We start from the raw sequence: 27391 nt of genomic DNA on the forward strand, positions 1-27391 counted from the left end.
AATAAAGAACTTACCAAGCCCATATCCCCATAACAGGTTGGACATTTAAGTGTGTGTTTACTGAAAGTACTTATTCACCATTCATGCTGAATAAGGGAGTTTTTAAAGATGTTTTGCCTCAGTTCCACCCATTCTAGGCACCAGACATTCTTGATTTTAGAGATCATAAGCTCAATGACACTGAGACAAATTTATATCTTATTATTTGGTTCCAGTTGCTGGCATCGATGGAATTCAGTGGTCTTTGTGATTGAATCATCTATTTGCCGGTCACCAGATTCTTATTAAGTATTCCCATGCCACATTATACTATCTATTAAGGTTGATAATGCTTGCTTCCAGGATATTTACTGTTTAATCCACATGGATGCTGTCCAGGAGGAAGAGGGTGGAAGAGAACTGTCACACATGCCTGCCAAGTGCTGGTCATTTATTAGGTTGGTGCACAAGTAATTGCGATTTTTGCCATTAAAAGGAATGGCAATTTTTTTCTTTTTCTTTTTTTTTTTTTTTTTTAGACACAGTCTTGCTCTGTCGCCCAGGCCAGAGTGAAGTGGTGTGATCTCAATTCACTGCAACCTCAATCTCCTGGGTTCAAGCAATTCTCCTGCCTCCGTCTCCTGAGTATCTGGGATTACAGGCGCCCGCCACCACACCCAGCTAACTTTTGTATTTTTGGTAGAGACGGGGTTTCACCATGTTGGCCAGGCTGGTCTCAAACTCCTGACCTCAGGTGATCTGCCGGCCTCAGCCTCCCAAAGTGCTGGGATTACAGGCGTGAGCCACCGTGCCCAGCAATGGCAAGAATTTTAATGGCAAAAACCACAATTACTTTTGCACCAACCTAATATTAACACATTGCATTGACCCTTCTGCATGGCCCTGAGAGACAAGTTCTGTTGCCATTTTCGTGTAAATGAGGAAACTGAGGGTCCACAAAATGAAGTAATTTTTCCCAAGTCAAATAGTGGCTAAGAATTTTAACCTGCGACCTGGGCAACATGGCAAAACCCTGTCTAGATAGGTAGGTAGGTAGGTAGGTAGGTAGGTAGGTAGGTAGGTAGATAGATAGATGGACGGATGGACGGACGGACGGACGGACAGACAGACAGACAGACAGACAGCTAGATAGATAGATAGATAGATAGATAGATAGATAGATAGATAGATAGATAGATAGATAGATAGATAGATAATTGACAGGTAGATAGATGATAGATAGATAGATAGATAATTGATAGGTAGATAGATGATAGATACATAGATAGATAGATTATAGATAGATGATAGATAGATAATAGATGATAGATAAATGATAGATAGATAATAGATAAATGATAAATAGATAGATAGATAGATAGATAGATAGATAGATAGATAGATAACCAGGCGTGGTGGCAGGCACCTGTAGTCCCAGCTACTCAGGAGACTGAGGTGGGAGGATCACTTAAGCCTGGGAGGTTGAGGCTGCAGTAAGCCACAATTGTGCCACTTCATTCCAGCCTGAGTGACAGAGTGAGATCCTGTCTCAATGTTTTTATAAAAAGAATTTCAACTGAATAAAGAAAATGCGGTACATATACACCATGGAATACTATGCAGCCATAAAAAGGAATGAGATCATGTCTTTTGCAGGGGCATAGATGAAGCTGGAAACCATCATCCTCAGCAAACTAACACAGGAATAGCAAACCAAACACCACATGTTCTCACTTCTAAGTGGGAGTTGAACAATGAGAACAGATGGACACAGGGAGGGGAACATCACACACCGGGGCCTGTCAGGGGTGATGGGAGGGAGAGCATCATGATAAATAGCTAATGCATGCTGGGCTTAATACCTAGGTGAGGGGTTGATAAGTGCAGCAAACCACCATGGCACACGTTTACCTATGTAACAAACCTGCACATTCTGCATATGTATCATGGAATTTAAAATACTATTTTTTTTTAATTGCTGAATCAAAACAAAAGTAAAAGAATTGTAACCTGGATCTACCTGTCAATGGCCTGCCCTGGCGTCTTCATTGGTCACCCTGGGTCAGTCCCGTGGGTGTAAGCATTTCCAAGTCTTCATACAAAATGGTGTTTCATCACCCATACTCATTTTCCATTTCATCACCGACGAAAGCATATTATATTTGGAAGTTGAGTAGAAGCGCAGCAAGATCTGTGTGTGCACCCTCTCAAGACACATCCCCCAAGTGTTGTCCCTAAATGGAATACCAGCTGTCAGATTTTTCTAGACATTCTGACAACAGGCACGGGAGAGGCAAGTAAAGCGAAATCACCAACTGGGGAATAAATAGTTTCTGTGAAAGACAAGGCAGAGCTCCTCTGAATCACTCAGCACTTCCATATGATGGACAAAAGAAACAAGTGGCAAGGATGGTGACACAAGCCAGGCAGCCCGAGGAAGCCCCCTGGGGAAGAGGTGTAGATTCTCTGCCAACTAGCTGTGTGACCCCGGGAAAGTTGGTTAACCTCTCTGAGCCTTATTTTCCTCATCCATCCCATGAAAAGGCTGGATGATGATGGTCATATTTAGATACAGAAACTTCTGGGCTCAGTGGAAGGTCAGAAGGAATTTTGCAGCCAAATCCAAGGTTCCCAGTGCAGTCCTCCCCGCTGAAGTCACAGCATTCCTATCGGGCCATCAAGTGCACACCTGGATGGGGAGAGCTGCCCCATCAGCTGGCCATGCACGATGGTTCTCTCCTGCCCATCTAAATGAAAAAGGTACAATATGTCATCAACGCCATCTGTTCCCAGTCCTCCTGTGCGGTGAATTTCCTGAAATAAAACCTTTCTCCTTGGGTAGACATAGGAGGTTAAGGAGCTGAGGTCAGTAGCCAGTGGTGAGACAGAGGACAGTTTTCAAAGAGATTTGGAACTTCAGACAAAAAGGAATTTTTCTTCTGTTTGGGGACCCTTCGCAGCAAACCTGTAGGAAGCAATGAGATTCTGAAACACAAAATAGAGACCCAGCTGGGCGCAGTGGCTCATGCCTGTAGTCCCAGTGCTTTGGGAGGTTGAGGCGGGTGGATCACTTGAGGTCAGGAGTTCAAGACCAGCCTGGCCAACATGGTGAAACCTTGTCTCTACTAAAAATACAAAAATAAAAATAAAAAAAATTAGCTGGGCACGGTGGCAGGCACCTGTAATCCTAGCTACTCGGGAGGCTGAGGCAGGAGAATCACTTGAACCCAGGAGGCGGAGGTTGCAGTGAGCTGAGATCGTACCATTACACTCCAGCCTGGGCAACAGAGCGAGACTCTGTCTCAGCAAAAAAAACAGAGACCCAGAGAGCTCTTTTGTATAAACACACTAAAACAGAGCTGGTTAAGAGCTCCAGCTCTGCACCCGGGACAAGCCTGGCTTAAAATCCTTCCCCAGCATGCACTCACTTGAGTGAGGCACTTGAGTAAATATGGAGAACCTCATTTTCTCCATCTGTGAAAGGGGAATCATGATACAATCTACCTCATATAGTTGTTATGAGGATTAAACAACGTCATCCATGACAATATGCAGTACAAAACTCAACACATTAGTAAACACTGGAAGTGAATGAATGAAACGCAAGGCTAACCAGTTCCTAGCCTCAGTTATCTTCTGGTTATTTTTTTTACCTGGAGACATTGCTGAGTATGTGCTGCTGCTGGAGCGCCACATCTTCATGAAGCAAGAACCAAATGCAGGGGGTGGGAGCCTTGCTGTTGACACATTCATTCCTAGACTCAAATCACTACCCACATTGGGGATATCAAGCGTATCCATCAAGACTCTCGGCCAGGCCTGTAATCCCAACACTTTGGGAGGCTGAGGTGGATGGATCACGAGGTCAGGAGATCAAGACCATCCTGGCTAACACGGTGAAACCCCATCTCTACTAAAAATACAAAAAAAAAAAAGTTAGTTGGTCATGGTGGCGGGCGCCTGTAATCCCAGCTACTTGGGAGGCTGAGGCAGGAGAATTGCTTGAACCCCGGAGGCAGAGGTTGCAGTGAGCCGAGATCACACCATTGCACTCAAGCCTGGGTGACAGAGCAAAACTCCGTCTCAGAAAAAGAAAATAAAAATAAAAAGACTCTTATCGGCCAGGCATGGTGGCTCACACCTGTAATCCAAACACTTTGGGAGGCAAAGGTGGAAGGATCACTTGAGCCCAGGAGTTTGAGACCAGCCTGGGCAGCATAGTGAGACCCATGTTTACAAAAAAATTTTTTTTTAAATTAGCTAAGCATGGTGCAGTCCCAGCTACTCAGGAGACTGGGACAGGAGGATTCCTTGAGCCCAAGAAATCAAGGCTGCAGTGAGCTATGATCATGCCACTGCATTCCCCCTGGGCGACAGAGTGAAACCCAGTTTCTAAAAATAAATAAATAATTAAAAGATAGTTTCAGCTGCAAATAAAAGAAAGCCAACCGAGATTCTTTTAAACTAAAAATCACTGGCTCGGCCGGGCGCAGTGGCTCACGCCTGTAATCCCAGCACTTTGGGAGGCCGAGGCGGGCGGATCATGAGGTCAGGAGATCGAGACCATCCTGGCTAACACAGTGAAACCCCGTCTCTACTAAAAATACAAAAAACTAGCCGGGTGTGTGGTGGGCGCCTGTAGTCCCAGCTGCTCAGGAGGCTGAGGTGGGAGAATGGCGTGAACCCGGGAGGCGGAGCTTGCAGTGAGCCGAGATCGCGCCACTGCACTCCAGCCTGGGCGACAGAGTAAGACTCCATCTCGGAAAAAAAAAAAAAAAAAAAAATCACTGGCTCAAATAATGGGGGAAGTCGGGAAGTCAACTTTGGGTGGCCTGGACTCAAAGAGTTCAAGCAACATCTCTCTCCTCTCTCTCTCTATGTGTGTGTCTCTGTCTCTCTCTCTTGCCTGCTGTCTGCCTCTCCCTCTCTCTGTCCTTTTTAACTCCCTGTTAGCTCTATTCTTGGGTAGACTCTGTCTTCACAAGGTCTCAAGATTTTCTCTCTCAGGATCTGTCTTCATCCAAAAAGGAGCGCCAGTCAAACCTGTTTAACTCAGGTGCCTACTGTGGAACAATCTTTGGGTACGACACCCGGTCAACCTGGTTTGCGATGGTGGAAAAGGTGAAGTCAGGAATTAAGTTCCACTAGATGGAGTGGTGCAGGTCCCAAGCACAAAGGTGAATTTTGTTATTAGAACAAGGGGTAGGGCTTCCAGACAGACAAAAACAATGCCTGGCTACTGCACCAGAGTCCCTTGTAGGACCCTCAAAGCAAAACACAGCTGTCTGGGGTCTAGCAAACCTGAGATGTGGGGCATGAGATTTTGTAGGGGAGAAGAAACCAGCTCCCAGCCCCACAAGTCAGCATGACTTATCTTCCTCTTCAGAAAAGCTTCCTAAAACATACCAACCTCACTCTTATTCCATAGAAGCCACATCCTCCATCTCTTCCTTTGGGTTTTGTTTGGGTGCCTGGGCATTTCTGATATCATTGGTGTATACAAAATTCTCTTTCAAAAGCTCTTAATTAGTTCCGTTTTAGGGTGCATAAGTAGCCAATTTTGTAGAATCATAAAATATCAGAACTGGAAGGATCGCAGAGCAAAAATAGCTCCCAGGCCTGGTGGCTCTGGTTATCCTAAGAATCACCTGAGCTGGGATGGCTACTGTTTTGTTTTTTAACTTCCCTGCACCCCCAGCTCCCTGCCAAAAATAATATGACTTCTGTCGGTCTGTCACGGAGCAAGGAATCAGAATTTTCATGGCTCTGATTTGCCTCATTTGGAAGCCGGTGTCTCTGAAGACGCGCAGCCCAGCTCCCAAACGTGGAGATTGAAGCCAGAGGGATTATGAACCTATTGTCTCCAGGGCCACGGGCTGATGAGTGGCAGAGTCTCTGTAGATGACCGTCTCCAGGAGAAAAGCCAAGAACCACTGCCTGTCATTTGCCGAGTGGAGCAGTGTGAATGGCTGTTAAAATAAGAGAGGAAAAGCAACACTCCAGCAGTCTGTCGCTAGAGCTTGCACACCCAGGTCTCGCTGAGGCAGCCACCAGTCTGTCGTGCATGGAGCCTGTGAACAAGCTTGCAGGAAAACAGGAAACTCTGCCCCTGTGTCCTCCCGCGGCAGCCTCCTCAACTCACGTTTCATTCCCAAATACTGTCTGAGCTTCCACTGTGCCAAGTATTGTGCTGAAAAAGAGCCCAAGATTTAGTGGGAAGACAGAAAAGATCACCAGCAGCATGACATATTCAGTAAGAGACAAAAAGGTCAGTTCCTTAAAAAAATGAAACATAGTCCAAGTGCGGTGGCTCAAGCCTGTAATCCTAGCACTTTGGGAGGCCAAGGTGGGCGGATCACGAGGTCAGGAGATCAAGACCATCCTGGCTAACACGGTGAAACCCCGTCTCTACTAAAAATGCAAAAAAAACACTAGCCAGGCATGGTGGCGGGCACCTGTAGTCCCAGTTACTCGGGAGACTGAGGCAGGAGAATGATGTGAACCCAGGAGGTAGAGCTTGCAGTGACCTGAGATCGCGCCACTGCACTCCAGGCTGGGCGATAGAGCGAGACTCCATCTCAAAAAAAAAAAGAAAGAAAGAAACATAGGCTGGACGCGGTGGCTCACGTCCGTAATCTCAGCACTTTGGGAGTCCAAGGCCAGTGGGTCATGAGGTCAGGAGTTCAAGATCAGCCTGGCCAATGTAGTAGAACCCATCTGTACTAAAAATACAAAAAAATTAGCCGGGCGTGGTGGCAGGAGACTGTAATCCCAGCTACTGGGGAGCCTGAGGCAGGAGAATCACTTGAGTCTGGGAGGTGGAGGTTGCAGCGTGCCGAGAACACGCCACTGCACACCAGCCCGGGCAACAGTGCGAGACTCCATCTCAAAAAAAAATGGAGTGGAGGGGAGACTATATAACCCAGTAATTCAACTTCTAGGTTTGCACCCAAGAGAATTTAAGACATATGTTGACATGTAAACATGTGCATGGATGTTCATAGCAGCATGATTCATAGTAACCAAAAGGTGGAAGGATCCCAAATGTTTATAGCTTATGAATAGATAAACAAAGAGTGATATATTCGTACAATAAACTATTATCCAGTCATAAAAAGGAATGAAGTACTGATAAATGCTACATACAGCTGGAGGAACCTTGAAAAATTATGCTAAAAGAAGTCAGACACAAAAGGTCACCTACCATATGATCCTATTTATTTGAAAGATTGAGAGTAGGCAAATCCCTAGAGACAGACAGTAGATTAGCGTTTGCCTGGGGCTGCAGAGCGAGTGGAATGAGCAGTGACTGTTAAGATGCCTGGGATTTCTTTTTAGGGTGATAAAATGCTCTGGAATTAGGTAGTGGTGACGGTTGCACAATCTTGCGAATATGTTAAACGCTGCTGAATTGGACATAATTTTCGAACAAGGGCCAATTTTATGGTATGTGAACTACATCTTAATTAAAAATAAATAAATCTTGAAAGCTAGATCATTACAACGAATAAATACAAGGAGCAGGCCCTTTTATAGAGCAGGGTGTTCAGAAGAAACCTCAGAGGAAAGAAAAGTTTGGGCTGGGCCCCAGAGAAAAAGTGGGAAGATGGTCGGGCATGATGGTTCATGCCCGTAATCCCAGCACTTTGGGAGGCCGAGGCGGGTAGATCACAAGGTCGAGAGATCGAGACCATCCTGGCCAACATGGTGAAACCCTGTCTCTGCTAAAAATACAAAAATTAGCTGAATGTGGTGGTGTGTGCCTGTAATCCCCTCCCTGCTACTCGGGAGGCTGAGGCAGGAGAATTGCTAGGGAGTTGGAGGTTGCAGTGATCCAATATCGTGCCACTGCACTCCAGCCTGGCAACAGAGTGAAACTCCATCTCAAAAAAGAAAAGAAAAGAAAAAGAGGCAAGATCAGAAGGCACCACTGATCTGCACTGAAGAAAATGAGAGACCTGCTTGGCTGAACAGAGGTGGCCGTGGGGACGGAAGGGGAGGAGGGTGGTCTAGGAATAGAGCCGGAAAGTGGGGAAGAGTGAGCTGTGGTCTTCTGTGCTGAGCTTAGAGGATGGAACAGGCTTCTCCCATCAACGGGGGCCTTTGCAGGAAGCCTGCAGGGAAAGGTGAGTGTAGCTGCAGTTCTGAATGACTTAATGAAGGAAGAGATGAAAACAAAGATTGGGAGCACCTGAGGTAGTCTCAGCCTTGTGCTGTAGGTTGCAGGGAATAGGCTGAAAAACCAGCAGGGGTTCCCTCCTGTCCTCGGGGGATGCAAGAATGAAATCTTGTATTTCTCTGGCAATTTACAGTTGGATGTAGCTTTCACTTTGATTAGCTCATTGATCTTTGAAATAATTCTTGAGATGAGCAGAGCAATTATTAGCTCCTTTTACAGAGAGAGAAACTGACGCTGGTAGAAGTTCCTTCACTTGTCCAGGGCTCCTAAGCGGCAATTAGGGGAAGAAGTCAGATCTTGGACTCACAGTTTTTCCCAGACTGACCTATAGTCTTCTATTACAGACTTCTAAATCATAGACAGCTAGTGTAAATAAATACGCCAAAAATATAGTACAGTGCAAAGGTATGATAAGCTTCAATAATTACCAAGAAATGCAGAGATTAGTGCCGTGTTCTGTCCATCACACCCGGCGTTTGAAGTGCATTTTCTTTGGACCTGTTTATTACTATGCAGGAAACCAAGAAGAATTTGTACACAAGTTTTGAACCTGGGTATTACAGGAAGCTCTTGGCTCAAATCCCACATCTACCCTTTCCCAAATGACCTTGAACTTCACTTATTGGAATTCAGGCTCCTCATGCAGTAAATGAAGATGACACACCCATTGCACATGAGATATGCTGCTCTGTGACCTCTGTACATAGAACCAACAAAGCTCTTAACACAGTACCCAGCCCATTGAGGCTGGTGTTCAATCAGGAAATAGGAACATTTAAAAGGCATATACAAGGGAGCTCACATTCATCAAGCACAATTTTCCAGTTTCTTCCTATATGCATAATCTCCACAAGAAGATAGATCTTTTGTTTGTTTGTTTTTGGGTTTGTTTGTTTTAAACAGAGTCTTGTTCTGTCGCCCAGGCTAGAATGCAGTGGCGCGATCAACCTCTGCCTCCTGGGTTCAAGTGATCCTCCTGCCTCAGCCTCCCAAGTAGCTGGGATTATGGGCACACCACACTATGCTCGGTTAATTCTTTTTTTTTTTTTTTCTTTTTTTTTTTTTTTGTATTTTTAGTAGAGATGGGGTTTCACCATGTTGGCCAGGCTGGTCTCAAACTCCTGACCTCAGGTGATCCACCCGCTTCAGCCTCCCAAAGTGCTAGGATTACAGGTGTGAGCCACCACACCCGGCCCAACAAGATAGATCTTATTATCCCATTTTATGGATGAGAAGATTGAGGCCTAGGGAAATTTACTTGCTCAAGGTCACACAGAGAATCATGATCCAGATATTGGTCTGGCTCCAGAGTCATTCCTCTTTGCTTAGCCACACAATTTATGATGATGTCAGAATGCAGTATAAGATGATTTTCATCAAAGCACAGGGTACTGACTCAGACTACGGTCTATTTCAGAGCTGCCGCGATCCACTAATGATCTAGAAGCTCCTCTCTGCTTTTTTTTTTTGAGACGGAGTTTCACTCTTGTTGCCCAGGCTGCAGTGCAATGGCGCAATTTCGGCTGCATCCTCCACCTCTTGGGTTCAAGCAATTCTCCTGCCTCAGCCTCCCTAGTAGCTGGGATTACAGGTGCCCACCACCATGCCCAGCTATTTTTCTGTATTTTTAGTCGAGACGGGGTTTCACTATGTTGGCCAAGCTGGTCTCGAACTCGCGATCTCAGGTGATCCGCCCAACTCAGCCTCCCAAAGTGCTGGGATTACAGGCATGAGCCACTGCACCTGGCTCTGCCCCTCTCCGCTTATAGGACATTGGTCTAAATTCTCCAGGCAATTGCTCGGTCCTTATCTCTCCCCTCCTACTGCTTGGATGGATTTTTAGATCAAAGTTGCAGCTCCCCTCTCCTGGGGGATAATCCTGTTGCTGGTAACCTTGTTTCCTGGTTGACCTTCACAAAGAAGGGCTTCAGCAAACACTTCCTCCCTCAGGCCAGTCATGCAATGTTTCTCTTCCTAAAGCTTTCACGGGCCCTCAAGATGGAATGGAAAAGGGTTGCCTTCGGAAACATTTCCAGGCGAAGAAGCTGCTCAGAATAAATTAGCCAGAAAACGTTAGGGATATGCTACTTCCACATTCTCGTCTTATTTTCTGCTTTGGCCTTTCCTTCTTAAATGCCACCTCCTTTTTCCTTCCTGGGACTTGGCATCTTTGTATGTTTGCCTACTGATGGGATAAAGCCCATCTCTACCCCAGGGATATTGTCTTCCTCCAGGTGAGAACTTGTAAGATTCTGAGACCCACACCTAGACAGCATTGTTCTTAGTAGCAAAAGGTGGAAGCTTAACTCGGCAAGAAGAAAGCTGAGCCACAGATACTTTAAATCACCCCAGGGAAGCAGAAATCAGTGGATTCAGAAGGAATAAAGATAACAAGATGAGACCTAAGAGACGATGGCGAAAGAATTCACAAGCATCATATTGGTGAGGGGGCTGGGGGCTGTGGCTGGGTCACGGTAAGTCAGACCTTAGACTTACAGTTTGTCCCAGGCTCACCTATAGTCTTCTATTACAGACTTCTAAATGATAGACAGCAAGAGGCAAGAGTAAATAAATACACAAAAATATGGTACAATGCAAATGCATTATAATCTTCAATAATTATCAAGAAACGCATGAATTAGTGCCAGGTCGCAGTTCTGTCCACCACACCCAGCATTTGAAGTGCATTTTCTTGAAGCCTGGCTTTCTGGAGACACCTTCCTGCTCAGTGCCATTTTTTTTAACTTTTATTTTAGGTTCAGGGGTACATGTGCAGTTTGTTCTATAGGTAAATTCGTGTCACCGGCATTTGTTGTACAGATTATTTCACCACCCAGGCACTAAGCCTAGAACCCAATAGTGATTTTTTTCTGCTCCTCTCCCTCCTCCCACCCTCCATCCTCAAGTAGGCCCCAGTGTCTGTAGTTCCCCTCTTTGCCGCCATGTATTCTCATCATTCAGCTCCCACTTGTAAGTGAGAACATACGGTATTTGATTTTCTCTTCCTGTGTTGGTTTGCCAAGGATCGTGGCCTCCAGCCCCATCAATGTTCCTGTAAAGGATGTAGAAAGCAATGTGACGATTCCTCAAAGAGCTAGAAACCAGAACTACCATTCGATCCAGCAATCCGATTACTGGGTATATATCCAGAGGAATATAAATTGTTCTACCATAAAGACACATGCGTGTGTATGTTCATTGCACCACTATTCACAATAGCAAAGACATTGAATCAACCTAAATGGCCATCAATGGTAGATTGGATAAAGAAAATGTGGTACATAAACATCACGGAATACTACACAGCCATAAAAAAGATCAATGCCATTTTTAGAGATCCTTTGACAAGCCCTTGGGACCCTTTCTCTTGAAGAAAGTTCTGTTTGCCTTTGGAAATATGGCCAGCTTCCTACTTCTTCCCTGTTATTAATATTACCAGGAATTTGGATGAGCCACTAACATCAAGGGAGAGAGCTATTTGAGCTTGAGTGACTTTTACATTCTTTAAAGGCATGTGGATACCACCTTGACCTTTTTCTTTTGCTACGCAGTCTTCTTTAACAGCTGAATGTAAAGAGCCATCTTCTTCAACACCCCTGATTTCATGTCAACAACAACAACACACACACACACACACACACACACACACACCCCTCCTGTCTCCAGCAACTCCATCCTACTCCGGGCCTACTGAATCAAAAAACTCCAGAGTGGGTGTTCAGCAATTGCCTAATTGCCTGGAGAGCTTATTAAAACACAAATTCCCAACTTCCTCTGATTCAGTAATTCTGCAATAGGGCTGAGAATCTCATTTGTATCAAACTCTCAGCTGGCACTGGTGCTGCTGTTTCAGCCAGTTGCTCTGGAGTAGGTGGCTTCCTGCCGACCTCCAGGGCACAGATGTCTCCGCTAAGCTAATTGGGGAACCGTGCACCACTGCAGGACAGAGGGCAAGGGAGAAAGTATAGAGGAAAAGAAGGAGATGGGAAAGACATTCTGACGTCCACTCAGTTCCCCTGAGGTAATGCAATGCCTGGGATCCCCGATGCACCTCATCAAAGCCTTTTCTTTCTTTCTCTTTCTTTCTTTCTTTCCTTCTTTCTTTCTTTCTTTCTTTCTTTCTTTTCTTTCTTTCTTTCTTTCTTTCTTTCTTTCTTTCTTTCTTTCTTTCTTCTTTCTTTCTTTCTTTCTTTCTTTCTTTCTCTCTTTCTTTCTTTCTTGTCTTCTTTCTTTCTTCCCTCCTTCTCTCTTTCTTTCTTTTTCTCCCTTCTTTCCTTCTTTCTCTTCTTTCTTTCTTCTTTCTTTGTTTCTCTTTCTTTCTCCTTTCCTTCTTTCTCTTTCTCCTTTCTTTCCTTCTTCTTTCTTTCTCTTTTTCTTTCTTTCTCCTTCTTTCTTTACTTCTTTCTGTCTCTTTCTCTTTCTCCTTCCTTCTTTCTTTTCTTTTTCTTTCTCTCTTTCTCTTTCTTTTTCTTTCTTTCTTTTTTATTTCTTTCTTCTTTCTTTTGTTCTTTCTCCTCCCTGCCTTTCTTTCTTTCATTTCTTTCTCTTTCTTTTCTTCTTTCTTTCTTCCTTCCTTCTCTTTCTTTCTCTTTCTCCTTTCTTGCCTTCTTTCTCTTCTTTCTTCTTTCTTTCCTTCTCTTTCTTTCTCCCTTCATTCCTTCTTTCTTCTTTATTTCTGTCTCTTTCTCTTTCTTTCTCCTTTCTGTCCTTATTTCTTCTTTCTTTGTTCTTTCTTTCTCTCTTTTATTTCTTTTTCTTTCTCGCTTTCTCTTTCTTTGTTCTTTCTTTCTCTCTTTTCTTTTTCTTTCTTTCTCTTTCTTTCTCTTTCTTTTTTATTTCTTTCTTCTTTCTTTCTTTTGTTCTTTCTCTTCCCTCCCTCCCTCCCTCCCTCTCTCTTTCTTTCTTTCTTTCTTTCTCCTTTTGAGCTTGAGTGATTTTTACATTCTTTAAAGGCATGTGGATACAACCTTGACGTTTTTCTTTTGCTACGCAGTCTTCTTTAACAGCTGAGTGTAAAGAGCCATCTTCTTCAACACCCCTGATTTAATGTCCCCAACAACACACACACATACACACACACACACACACACACACACACACACACACACACACACCCCTCCTGTCCCCAGCAACTCCATCCTACTCCAGGCCTACTGAATGAAAAACTCTGGAGTGGGTGTTCCTTTCTTTTTTTCTCTCTTTATTTCTCTTTCTTTCTTCCTTTTTTCTTTTTTCTTTCTCCTTTCTTTCTTTGTTTCTTTCTCTCTTTCTCTTTCTTTCTTTCTCTTTCTCTTTCTTTTTTCTTTCTTTCTTTCTCTTTCTCATTCTTTTTTCTTTCTCCTTCCTTCCTTCCTTCCTTCTTTCCTTCCTTCCTTCCTTCCTTCCTTCCTTCCTTCCTTCCTTCCTTCCTTCCTTCCTTCCTTTCTCTCTCTCTCTCTCTCTCTCTTTCTCTCTCTCCTGCAGGGTCTCACCCCTCTGTGGCCCAGGCTGGAATACAGTGGTGTGACCATAACTCACCACAGCCTTGAGCAATCCCCACTTCCCCAACGTCAGCAGCATCCCAGCTCTAATGGAGGGCTTGTTAAACACAGATGGGGCCCCTGCTCCCAGAGCCTCTGATTCAGCAGATCTGGGGTGGGGGCTGGACAAGAATCTGCCTGTTTTTTTGAGACAGAGTCTTGCTCTGACGCCCAGGCTGGAGTGCAGTAGCATGATCTCAGCTCACTGTAACCTCTGTCTCCCAGGTTCAAGCGATTCTCCTGCCTCAGCCTTCCAGGTAGCTGGGATTACAGGCGTGTGCCACCATACCTGGCTAATTTTTGTATTTTTAGTAGAGATAGGGTTTCACCATGTCAACCAGGCTGGTCTCAAACTCGTGACCTCAGGTGATCTGCCCACCCCAGCCTCCCAAAATGCTGGGATTACAGGCATGAGAGCCACCAAACCCAGTCAAGAATCTGCATTTTCAAAAACCTCTCAGTGGCCAAGCATGGTGGCTCATGCCTATAATCCCAACACTTTGGGAGGCAGAGGCAGGAGGGTGGCTTGAGCCCAGGGGAGTTTGAGATTATACTGGGCAACATAGCAAGACCCCATCTCTACAAAAATGAAAATTAAAAAAAATTAGTTAGGCACAGTGGTGCACAATTGTAGTTCCAGCTACTCAGGAGGCTGAAGTGGGAGGACAACTTGAGCCCAGGAGGTTAAGGGTGCAGTGAACTACAATAGTACCACTGCCCTCCAGCCTGGGAGATGGAGCAATACACTGTCTCAAAAAAAAAAAAAAAAAAAAAAAGCTATCAGGCTCTCAGCAATGGGGACGCTGCTTGTCCAACGACCCCACTGTAGAACTACTATGTGTATGTCTGAAATAATGCAAGAAGTCACTTACAGTGATTTGACTAGCAAAACCCAAAAAAAATGTCCAGGAAAGGTAAGCTGCACCCAGCTGATCACAGAGATGTAGGGAAGCATCTGAACTTCCACTCTGTTCCTATCAGCTGCAGAAATGGATACAGCAATCACTGGATGGTGCCTTTTATGAAACTGACTCTGAAATGTCCCATATTTCCTGGCTCTGAAAGTCATTCTAGCTCTATTCTATCAGAAAGCTTAACATCACATCCATCATGGTTCTTGTTATAGAAGTTTTCTCATTTCATACCTTTCACCAGAAGGTGTTTTATATTATGCAGTCTCCATGGTAACAGTCCCATAAGTGCCTGTCAACTTAATTTGACCAGTCTCATCCTATAGGACTCACTGCTGGCCTGTTGAGGAAGAGTTGCAACCTATCTCACTGTGTCATTTCTCTCTTCTGTCTTCTCCCAACCCCTCTTCCTTCCTCCCACACCTGCTCCTCCCACCACCAGTGCATTCCCAGAAGCAGAACAGACAGACCTGCGTCCGGAAGAGCCTCATATGCGCCTTTGCTATGGCCTTCATCATCAGCGTCATGCTGATTGCAGCCAACCAGATACTCCGGAGCGGCATGGAGTAGCAGCCTCCCGCCAGCCACACTGTGTTGCAGCTCACCGCGCATGTGCATGCCCTGCGGGCAGACTCTTCCTCCACACAGCAGACATGGACCTATGGACTATGGATGGATGCAGACGATGGAACCATTCAGTAAAGAACCCAAGGTTGAGTGCAACTGGGGTTGCACTTCAGCTTCATCTCCTTGGCAGGGACACTAAAGGGCTGTCTTCAGTGCTTTAATGGTTTTGTTTTCTAATGCAATAAATAGCCAGGATTTCCGAATTACTGCTTCAACCATCAGTCATAACTCTAGAGAAAAACTTCATCTTCATCTCGGAATTCCAGCGGCCATCCAGGTATAATGGTGAGAGAGCAAGAGAGAGGCATGAACACACAGTCACCTCCACTCCCCATTCTTTCAACCCAAGGGTCAACAGGAGACTCTCTGCTGAGGTCAACCCTCAGTTCCAAGAGGCTGACTTCTGGGTTGCCACAGAAGAGAGGGCTTTCCATCCCACCCTGGCTTCCTTCCTCCACCCAGTGGAGACCCCCCCAAGGCATGAGGGGAAAGCCATTAAGTGGGGTGCAGTCCCTGGCGGTCTTTAGCTGCACCCCTCACCGCTTCCGTTCTTACTGCCTTTTCTAGAGGACTGCCATTGGTAGAGCTGGGGTGCTCTCAGTTTCCGTTGGCACTTGGCTTTCTGTTCCTAGAGCCCATCCCGCACCAGCATTTTGGAACCCGCAGAGAGCCTTTCTCCCAGCTTTGCCGCCTGTGCTGCCATTAGAGAAAAAAAAAAGAAGCGTAATCGTGGGCATCTCTATAACATAGACAGATATATATATTTGGCTTCTTCGTGTGCGACGTCATTCTTCCCTAATCGCTTACACCTAATATAAGCTTGTCCTCCCTCCCACACTCATCCCTGCTTCTTTGGGGCAGGGGTGAGGCAGGTTGAGGGGGAGGGGACTGAGACTGGCGGTGAGGTTTTGACACCCACACCCAGCCATCTGGAGTCATGGAGACCCACCACGTCTCTATGCCGGATGACCTTTGTAAGTTAAGGTTCTTGTGCATCTTACCTTTCCCTTACCTTGGAGTTCGCTTTGTTAGTTAGTCTTCCCCAGCTAAAAAGAGAAATGCAATCCAAAATGGAAAGATGGAGAGATCAAACGACTGTATTTTACATAAGATCTTCTGGCCTTCAGATTCTGCAACTGACTTATTTTCAGGAGGTGGGGGGAAAAGATGTTTATGAGTTTAGCCAACAGAACAGGTGATTTACTCCTGCCTACAGAATACTTTCGTTGGGGAAGGTAACTGAACCAAGGATCTGTTTTCAACTCCATTCCAAGTCTGTAATTTCCTGACTTTTCCTAGATGTCAGCCACTACTATGAATTCAAGCTTGTGTAGTCAGATTAGCCGGTAATCTCTAGATGTAATAGTTCCCTTTGTACTTTTCCAAGCTCAGGTCTTTATTTTGTAATGGAATTACCTTGCTCCTACTTCTTTTGATTACATCCTAAAACTATGTGCTTCCCCCCTTTCTTCCAGTATCAAGCCACCAGAAGCTTTCTTGTCTCAGTGCAGTGGGTAGGGTTTTTGGTGTGTTGTGTGTTCCTGATCTCCCTCCCTGTCTTCCTGCTCAGCTTTCTCCCTACTGCCTTCTCAGACTTGGAGCACCCAAGGTCTCCGATGAGAGTTTTCTCATTCACCTCTGCAAGTGCTCCTGGCAACAGCCTGGGGGCAGCTGTAGAAACTTTCCCTTTGTGGGAGAGTGTCAATATTCCTGATGAGCACAAGTAAAACTAGGGTTTGAGCCATAGTATGGAGGAGGGAGGAGATGTAAGCTCCCAAGAGCCTGGGGGATTGCAGGTCCCTCTGCAAAACTTCCTGGAGTTCAGCCCAGCAAGGCCAGACCAAGGAGGCAGCAACCTGCCTTTCCCCCTTACCTGCCCTGCTGCCTGCACACTGCATGCCTGCCCCTTCTGTCGCTCCCGTTGGCTGACTCACCACGGTCCCCTTAGGATTGGAATTCTGAACTAGAACAGGTCCAAATGCAGAATACTAACACATCGAACAACCTCATCCTTAATATCTGCCCTGGGCAGTTTGCCCTCTCCCAGCTGGATTTGGATGGGAGGGCAGAGCAGATCTTGAAGGGATATACTTTCCTATCTTTCCCTGACCCCTGAACCACCAAACCACGTCCTCCTGGGGATAAGGGTGCAGGACCCTAAGTAGACTGGGTAGAAACCCCAGGGATGATTCTTCAAAGCCCCCTCCCCCATGAGAGGGGCCTGAAATGCCGCAGCTGAGGCTGGTCTTCAGGGCAGAAAATGAGCACTTCTTCGAAGGCGGCTTTTCTGCGAGTTCTTCTGCCTCCTGCTGGAGAACAGAGACCCTTCAGGAGGTGGGGGTTAGATTTCATTGGCAGAGAGATTAGCCACTGTGCCCAAGTAGGGAGGAAAAGGAGTTCTGGAGAGGCGCCATCATCCTGTTTTCTACAAAGCCTGCAGGATTCCTTCCCTAACAGTGACCCTTCTTCTCACTCCCAGTGACCTGGAAGCAAGCCCACCCTCCCCAGGGGAAAATCTAGGAGAATGCATTCCTCTGTGGACTGCTAGAGAAAGACGGCAAGAAGGAAGATGCGGAATTCTTTCTGACAACTTAGGAGTTAACTTCCCACCGTGGTAACTTCCCACCGTGGTAACCCCCCACGTGGCACCCAGGGACCGAAGGACACAGTGGGTGGAGACGGCCCTGAGCTAGCGGCATTCCTTAGACTTCAGGAGCTCAGAGTTTCTCCCGGTGACTTGCACCCTGATTGCTTTTCTGGGACAGTTTTGTCTTGGGTATAAGGAAGGCTTCTTTGTCAGGCAGCCAACTCCCAGCGCCGTTCACACAAATTTTATGCCAGGGCCCCATGCCAGTCAGTGTCCCCATCATGGTGGCTATGAAGCTAATGGCTGAAGGTTCCAGAAGGTCCTGGTCTCCCATGCCCAAGGGATGCCATGTAGCCCCAGCTGGAGGTGACTTCTGCAGGAATTGAGAGGGAAGAGCCCACCCCTTGCTCTGTCCTCTAGCTAATAGACTTAGGCACCAGTGACCTCGGCTGCCCAACTGTGGGGAGACTGAGGGATTGACAAACGCAGGTTGGTTCATTCTTGCTGCAAGAGCAGATACCACACCCCCACACACACACACCCAGAAAATACAAGTGATGATCAAGAAGGCAGTTTCCTTGGGAGAGAAGGGGAAATGGACCCTGACTCCCTTGATCCCCAAAGAAGCTGTGCCCCACCGTTCCAGATACCAACAAAGCCCCCAAACAGAATGTAGCATCGGAACTATTAGCAGTGGCTTCCAGAATGTGCATGGGTCCCACGTGACTGATCTGACAAAAAAAAAAAGAGGGATATTACCATGGCAACCCTTGCATTCCAAATTTGCCAAGGCACACAAAAATAGGGAACATTTTCTTGAAGAACACTCCCAATTCAGCCTGAGTGCAACCTGACTCTCTGCCTCTGTATCCTGCTGGGAGAGGCAATTACCCTTAAAGCATCTGGGTGGTTTCTCTGCCTTTTTGTCTTGCATTTGAACTTGTCCTTCTATTTACTCAAGAGAACAGGAGCTACCTGTAAGCCCTGGTATCTCCCCATCCCCACTCCCAGCCCCTTCTCCCAGGGTCCAGAGCCAGGACCCCTTAATCTAGGTAAACAGGCAGAAATATCACCTTGCAAGGCAAACCAGATTTTAAGCCTCCAGTCTTGAAAAGTCACGGTTTGCCTGTTGAGACACACTCTCGCAAGCCAGGCGCGTGAACTTTGGTGAACTGAGGTTTACATGTGGTCTTAGGCAAACCCAGTGGTTTCGGAAATGTCTGGGTGTTTTATTTGCAGAGAACAAGATGTGTCTTACGAGTCTCCTTTTTCGATACCTGCCCTGTCTCAAATTTCACTTGACAAATGGTCTACGATCTTGCAGTTATCCAAAAGAGCCTATGAAAAATGAACAGCTGCTTTTGACAGTAATGCCCCTCCCAACTTCCCATTCATAGAATCATAAAGCGGTATGTTTCAGAACTGAGAGGGAAAAATTTACCTTTTATTCCAAATGCCTCCTACAAGGCTTAAGTCCAGACTCAGGTCATAAATCAAAGACAGTTTTGCACATTGCTCTTCACCTAAATCTAGCAGTTTCCCTGAGGCCCTGTGAGGGCAGGGACAGAAAATGAAGGGTGCAACCACCCAGGACAGCTCCCCGGTTTGGGCTGACCTGGCCATGTGTGGTCACGTGTCCTGGGATCCATGTTTACTGTGTCCTTGCTCTCCTTCCTTGCAGAAGCCGCTAAGCTCTGCTCCTCCTAACTGCAGGTCTCGACCCCTATTGGGTCATTTTGCCACACTATTTCTCCAAAGGCCCTAGTCATTACATTTTTCACCGTGTCACCAAGATACGGGGAGGGTCTAGAATTCCCCTGCTAGGAAGGGCCCCTTTTCCTATATCACCGTGATGATACAGATGAATTGAGATTAAACTTTTAGACTTCAGCACATCGCACATCCTGGTTGTATAACCAGGAGGTCTGCAGAGCTGCGACCTGAAGAATATCTGTCTTAAAAGACCTCAAATCAGAACATTCTCACTGGCCTCTTCAGTGATCCCCATGGAGCTAAGAGTCCGTAACCTAAAGGCCTCACCGTAGCCATCTTCCCTCCACACCTGATTGCTCAACTGCCCTAGAAGGGGAGAATCTGTCTGAAATAGAAAAGAAGCATTAAGGGCCAGGTGCGGTGGTTCACACCTGTAATCCCAGCACTTTGGGAGGCCTAGGCAGGTGGATCACTTGAGACCAGGAGTTCAAGACCAGCCTGACCAACATGGTGAAACCCCATCTCTACTAAAAAAAAAAAAAAAACAAAAATTAGCCGAGCATGGTGTCGGGCACCTGTAATCCTAGCTACTCTGGAGGGCTGAGGCAGGAGAATCACCTGAACCCTGGAGGCAGAGGCTGCAGTGAGCCGAGATCACGCCACTGCACCCCAACCTCGGCAACAGAGCAAAACTTCATCTCAAAAAGTAATTTAAAAAAAGAAGCATTCACCAGCTAAGACTTTTCCATTTAAATTATTTAAAGTGATGGCAACATAGAGGAGAATGAGGGCTGCCTCTTACTGGTTCTGTCTCCATGATAATTTGAGTGTCACAACTGTTCAGTTTCACTTCATACTTGCTTTGACTAAGTCACTCAGGGGACTGTCCTCAATTTTTTGGCCCTTTTTGGCCCTGGCATAAATAGGTGTATGTTAGTACATTTTGCATTGCTATAAAGGGTAATTTATAACACTGGGTAATTTATAAAGAAAAGAGGTTTATTTGGCACACGGTTCTGCAGGCTGTATGAGCAAGGTATCAACATCTACTTGGCTTCTGGTGAAGCCTCAGAAAGCTTTGACTAATGGTGGAAGGTGAAGGAATAGCAGGCACGTCACATGGCAAGAACAGGAGCAAGAGAGAGGAGAGGAGGTGCCAGTCTCCTTAACAACCAACAATTGCATGAACTAATAAAGTGAGAATTCACTCATTACTACGGGGAGGGCACCGAGTCATTCATGAGGAATCTGTCCCTATGTCCCAAATACCTGCTAGCAGGCCCCACCTCCAGCATTGGAGATCAACATGAAATTTGGAGGGAACAAATATCCAAAGTGTGTGATTGGTTTGGAGGAATGAGATCAATGACGCCAACAAGCCAAGCATTTCTCTTAGTATCCTATGGTCGTTGGTAATGCATATGGTCACTTTGACAGCCATGGTTTCTCCTTCATATTCATTTGGGACTCCTTATAGGGTCTCGAGAGACAAGATGATATTGTTCAAAATGTCTCCAAGGCAAAATTAATTTTATTCCATCGACTGGAAATATATCACAAAGAATGAGGTTTTTCCAGCCCCACCCACGAGACAGTCCTCTGAAAGTGGAAAAGCTCGCCCAGTCACCTGCCCTTACCCTGACCTTGGGGTAGTTCATCAGTTGAGCACACCCCCCATGCCGGGCATAGACTCACCCATCTCTTTTCCTCAGGTATGATGGGTTGGCTTTCAAACTAGTGCTTCTCACACTGTTAGAAGTTACTGTCCAAGTGGAAAGGATACAGAGGCTGGAATGTTCCGGTGGGATAGAAGAGCAGGCTAATTAGGAAGAAATATTCCAGGGAATGCAAGGTGCAACTGTGATATTGCTCCATCCCTGGACCTGAGAGAGTCAAAGAAAGTTCTTAAAGGGCTGCAGATGCTGTCCTCTGAAGTTCTTCTCCGGATTGCTGGCCTACTTTGGAAACATGCAGAGCATTGAGTGTCAAGGGGTTGCCCATCAGTCTGATCCACATGACAGGCTCTGTGGATTTCAAGAGCAGGCTGGTAGCTCGCCATTCCTGGGAGGATGCTGACGTCTGTCAAGCCCAGAATGCCTCTCCCAGGGCGCTCAGACCTGTTAAACTGAGGCCAGGAGAGCAGAGGAAAGAACTCAAACTGTGGTTGGTACTACCAGCTGGAGAAAGCCCAGGAGTTAGGACTCTTCCACCCACTATCTAGGTTACGTTGAGTGACATTCCTCCCTGACTTCAGGTTTCTCTAAAGCCAGAGGAAAAGTCAACCAGACAAGCCCTCCCTTCTGTTTTGTCTGAAACAAGATGGAGTGAATACTCCCCACTGAGAGGGTCTGGATTTCCCCCATGAATTGCACTAGGAACTGGCAGCTCCTTTTTGAACACAAGTCCCAAGAGGCTGTTGTGATAAAGTCTCTCTTTTGGTGTCCGCTGTCTGTAAATCAAACAATGCAAATTGGTGTATGTCAAGTGTGTCCTATCTTGCAGGCAAGAGGTTTTGTTTATTCCCTAAGGACTTGCTGACTCAAGGGAGCATCAAAGATGAGCTTTCTGTCTTTGTCTTGGCAAGTGTGAAAATAAAGGGAGTCAGTCACCTCCCCAAAGGCTAGGTGAATCAGAATTCAGGAGGAAGTTGGAGGAAACAATGGCAGATTCCAAGAAGAGATGCGTATTTCTCCATCTGAGAAAGCCTTACTGAAAGCTACTGAATAAAGAGCACAATTTCCAGTTATTTCTTTCTTTCCTTGTTTTTTTTTGTTTTTTTTTTTTTTTTTTTTTTTTTTCTGGCCACTATAACAGCACTTCCAGCATATGTTGATAGTGGCTTGTAATTATTCCTAATACCGCAGAAAGAAGGTGGTCATGATCTCTGGTGATTGTGAGGAATTAGATTAAGAGTCCTGGGGCACAGGCCACCTGCGATATTTCTTTAAATGGCTAATGAGGGATGCTGAGTTTTGAATGGTGCCTGCTTTTGATGTGGCCCACCCATGAGCAGGGAGAGAGGGCAGGAAGAGAGCAACTGCAGGATCCACAAGTCTCTAACCCTTCTGCCCCAGGCAACATAAAACCCTAGATTCTCTTCTTTTTCCCCTCTTCCTAAAGTAGACTGACATCCCAGTAATTATTTTTCTAACAAACCCTGTTGTTCTCCCTGGGAAAGACGTAGATTGGCCAAGAAAGGATCCCCTCAGCTCCTGGTGGAGAGTTGCACAAGCCAGTGCCTCTCAACTCTCTCCAAGGAAAATTAAAGCATATTTTCTCTTTCTTAACTCAAAATCAGCTTTCAGGGGTCCTCAAGTGGCTTCTTAGTGGGGTCTGATTCTCTTCCCCAGTTCTGAATCCAGGAAGAAGCTATTTCTCCAAGGACTAACCAAAAACAACAACTTTGGAGAAAAATTAGACTCAGAAAGTCTGTCCAGGCATTGGGTTGGTGAACTGTCATCTGTTGGGTGGGGAGGAAGGTTGCTGTGATTGTAGCGGTCATTAGACTTGGGACGTGAGCTGTCTCTCAAAGCACAGTAGTAAATGACTGTATTTTGTATATTGCCCCCAATATGTTGGGTGTAAATAGAAGCACAGCTGGGGATTGATCACGGCCAGGACGATTGGAGCTTGGCGGCTCTCGTATCCAGAATAAGCCACTAAGATGGAGCTCATCAATCACCATCTTCCCATTTACCTCATTAGCATCCCATTTTCTCTCATTCAGTATTAGTTGATGATTTCTGCTATTAAGTGATGAGAAAGTCAGCAGACTAGTCAAAAAAGAATCTTTATATAAAATGTACATATTAATATAAATTAACTTAGCATGCAACTTACCAATCAAATGAAGTATATATTATTAATATGTTATCTTAGTGTATAAAGGAAAACTGCCATATTTACCAGATGTTTTCTTTAACCGAACTTGTCTGTAAATACATAATCTGTATAAAAAGAGTCTAATTTACCATTATTTATGCAATAGAAAAAATAAAAGTTTTTTTTTCTTTTGATGAGAGATTCCATTCATTATGTGTGGTTTGATTTGCAAATGGGTCAGGAAACTCATTCCTGGGACCCCAAAGGGCAACCAGTCTGTTCAATGACAGCCTGGCATCACCAAGAAGCCACAGGTGACAAAGCTGCCGCGGGATCTCGCTGTCTGCTGGGATGCTAAAGAGAGATGACTGGCGTTAGGGCGAGTAAGTGGACTGTGGAACATATGGTGAGAATTATGAAGCACCTTCTGGCTAGGGAGCAGACATTATAATTTTAAAAACGTTGCCGACACCCAAGCTAATGGTGTCATCCTTTTGGGATTCCATTTGCCAAATTCTTCTTAACATTACTTTAAGGCATTGTATAGCTTTTACTTTAGCTTTTGCAAGTTTTAATGTTATTTGAGCTTCTTAGAAATAGAAAAAGACACCTATTTCCTTAAATAAGGAAACTCAGGGGATGAAAAAGTTAAGTGACTCGATTAAGGGCACTAACTGAGATCATGCCCAAAATTTCTTTTCTTTTCTTTTTTTTCTTTTTATTTTTCTCTCTTTTTCTTTTCTTTTCTTTTTTTAGAGACAGGGTCACCCAGGCTGGAGTGCAGTGGAGTAATCATAGCTCGCTGCAGCCTCAAACACCTGGGTTCAAGAGATCCTCCCACCTCGGCTTCCTGAGTATCTGAAACTACAGGTGGGCACCATGATGAATGGCTAATTTAAAAAAATTTTTTTAGAGATGGGGTCTCAGTATGTTGCCCAGGCTGGTCTTGAACTCCTGGGCTCAAGTGATCCTCCTGCCTTGGCCTTCTGAATAGCTGGGACTGCAGGCTCGTCCCATAGCACTCAGCTTATATTTATTTTTAATTTTGGCAGAGACAGGGTCTCACTCTGTTGCCCAGACTGGTGTCAAACTCCTGGGCTCCAGTGATCTTCCCACCTCAGTCTCCTGGCTAGCTGGGACTACAGATTCACTGCCCAAATTTGGACCAGAACTCGGCCTCCTGTTTCCAAGAACCATGAAGCATCTCATACTTTTTTCTCTTCTCAAAAATGTTATCTCACATTTTTCCAGATGCCTTGTTTTTAGCCAAAAAAACTGAGTTTCCAGTTGGGTTTTGGATCTTCCAGGATCCTCTCGGGCACCCTGTTTTAAATATTCCATTTTATATACCTTCTCAGGGGTAGCTTATGAGGTGAATTCACTAAGCATCTGTTATTGTTTTAAAAATCCTAAAAATAGAATGTTTCAGGCATAAAGCACACTTTTCTTTATGCTTTTCACCCCATTAAAGAGGCCTCTGGAAAATTCCAGCGAGATGATGACTTAGAGGTTATCCTCTCTAATCTGTCGTTTTTCATTTTTGTTATTATAATCTAGCACCTAGTTATGAATATTCTTTTTTTCCGGGCAACTCACCCCAGGAGTTTCCTGTATAACAAACTGCTCACCAGAGCTCTGACCACAGAACTCAGTGTCTCCGAGTCCTTGCACACTGAGCTGAGGACAATGAACCCCTAAGACTCATTGTCCAATGTGGGCCCAAACTGGATAATGTCCAAAGTAAAACAAAATTTTCCCTTAAGATGTGAACCTACCTTTCAATCCCATTGAAATTTTTCTTTTTTGTTTTTTGAGACGCCGTTTCAGTCATGTTGCCCAGGCTCAAATACAATGGCGCAATCTCGGCTCACTGCAACCTCCGCCTCCCAGGTTCAAGCGATTCTCCTCCCTCAGCCTCCCGAGCAGCTGGGGTTAATAGGGATGCGCCACCATGCCTGGCTAATTTTGTATTTTTAGTAGAGACGGGGTTTCTCCATGTTGGTCAGACTGGTCTCGAACTTCCGACCTCAGGTGATCCACCTGCCTTGGCCTCCCAAAGTGCTGGGATTACAGATGTCAGTCACCATGCCTGGCCAAAATTTTGTCATGATTTCATAACAAAATGAACTTCAAAGGCTTTTCTTTCACATAAAGGTTTATGGTTCAGCCACATTCGCGTTAGAAATGCATGGATTCTCTGCTGAATCTGGAAGGTCTGCCTGTAGCAAGGGGCTTTGTTTTAAGTGACAAAGGATCAGTACCTTGACTGCTGCGGACCTGAGGCCAAGGTCTGTCTTGCACTCCTTGGTTTTATGACACAGGACGCCTGGGTTTCTTTTCCTTTTCTTTCTTTCTTTTTTTTTTTTTTTTTTTTTTTTTGTTTTTTGAAGACAGAGTCTTGCTCTGTCACCCAGGCTGGAGTGCAGTGACGTGATCTCGGCTCACTGCAACCTCCACCTCCTGGGTTCAAGTGATTCTTGTGCCTCAGCCTCCCCAGTAGCTGGGATTACAGGTGCACACCACCACTGCCTGGCTAATTTTTTTGTGTTTTTTGTAGAGATGGGGTTTTGCCATGTTGTCCAGGCTGGTCCTGAAGTCCTGACCTCAAGTGATCCACCCACCTCGGCCTCCCAAAGTGCTGGGATTATAGGCATGAGCCATCATACCCGGTCCAGGACACCTGGGTTTCATCACCAGGCAGTGCCCTGAGCAGAGGAAACAGCTATGTTCCAGCCTCCCAAGTACACACCTGTAGCTCCTGGTGCTCTGCACCTGGGGCAGTGCTCCAGCTCCCAAGCATAGGTCAGTGTGTGGCCAGAGGGCTCCTATGGTTTCAGTGGTCTTTGGTAATCCGTCCTGCAGCTGTGCTCGGACCTGGCTGCCTGCACCAGGCAAGAACCCTGCTCTCATTTTTGAGTTTCCTAGGACCAAAAAGAAAGACGCAGGTACCAACCACCAGGAATCTCCAGAGCCGCATTAAGATGACATGCTGTCTCGGATTCTCTGGGGTTCATAGTCCCACTTTGGCTCTCGGGACTTCGGCCTCTCAATCTTTCCGCATCTTTCTTCTCCGCTCTCGGGGTATCTCAAAGTTAGCTGAGCTTCAGAAACCTCTTCCAGGCAGTGGCTCTCAACCATGCTTACACATACAGTTGCCTGGGGAGTTTTTTAAAAAAAATATCACTGTTGGCCAGGCGCAGTGCCTCATGCCTGTAATCCCAGCACTCTGGGACGCTGAGGCGGGAAGATCACTTGAGCCCAGGAGTTCAAGATCAGCCTGGGCAATACAGCAAGACCTCCTCCTTCCTCCAAAAATGTTTTTAAAATAGGCCAGGCGCGGTGGCTCACACCTGTAATCCCAGCACTTTGGGAGGCCAAGGCGGGCAGATCACGAGGTCAAGAGATCGAGACCATCCTGGCCAACATGGTGAAACCCTGTCTCTCCTAAAAATAAAAAAAACTAGCCAGCGTGGTGGCGTGCGCCTGTAGTCCCAGCTACTCAGGAGGCTGAGGCAGGAGAATCGTTTGAACCCAGGAGGCGGAGGTTGTAGTGAGATGAGATCACGCCCCTGCACTCTAGTCTGGCAACAGAGCAAGACTCCGTCTCAAAAAAAAAAAAAAAATGTACAGGCATGCACCTGTAATCACAGCTACTCTGTAGGCTGAGGCAGGAGGATCTCTGAGCCCAGGAGTTCCAGGCTGTAGTGAGCTGATCGCAGCACTGCACTCCAGCCTGGGTAATGAAATGAGACTCTTTCAATAAAATAAAATAAAATAAAATAAAATAAAATAAAATAAAATAAAATAAAATAAAATACAATAGTAAAGTAAAGTAAAATAAAATACTGAATTGTCTTGGCCTCACCCCCAGATATTCCATTGTTCTGGGTGACTTCATTGTTCTGGGATGCAGCCTGGACCTCACGGATTTTAGAAGCTCACTTGGAGATTCTAACTGCACAGAGAACCCCATCTCCACTAAAAATACAAAAAACTAGCCGGGCGAGGTGGCAGGCGCCTGTAGTCCCAGCTACTTGGAGGCTGAGGCAGGAGA

At 45.7% G+C, this 27391-nt stretch overlaps 1 protein-coding gene across 12 annotated transcripts in view; it reads left to right on the forward strand.

The window, feature by feature from the left end:
• Positions 1-23538, forward strand: part of CALN1 (calneuron 1) — a 732697-nt gene extending 709159 nt beyond the window's left edge. For all 12 annotated transcript variants that reach the window (XM_008018287.3, XM_008018289.3, XM_008018290.3 and 9 more), the window contains one exon: positions 15031-23538. In XM_008018287.3, the coding sequence (XP_008016478.1) occupies positions 15031-15158 (128 nt within the window). In that variant the 3' untranslated portion in view covers positions 15159-23538. The remainder of the gene's footprint in view (positions 1-15030) is intronic.
• The last annotated feature ends 3853 nt before the right edge of the window (positions 23539-27391 follow it).

Source organism: Chlorocebus sabaeus, chromosome 28 (assembly GCF_047675955.1).
Source record: "Chlorocebus sabaeus isolate Y175 chromosome 28, mChlSab1.0.hap1, whole genome shotgun sequence".
In the NCBI taxonomy this organism is placed as follows: domain Eukaryota; kingdom Metazoa; phylum Chordata; class Mammalia; order Primates; family Cercopithecidae; genus Chlorocebus; species Chlorocebus sabaeus.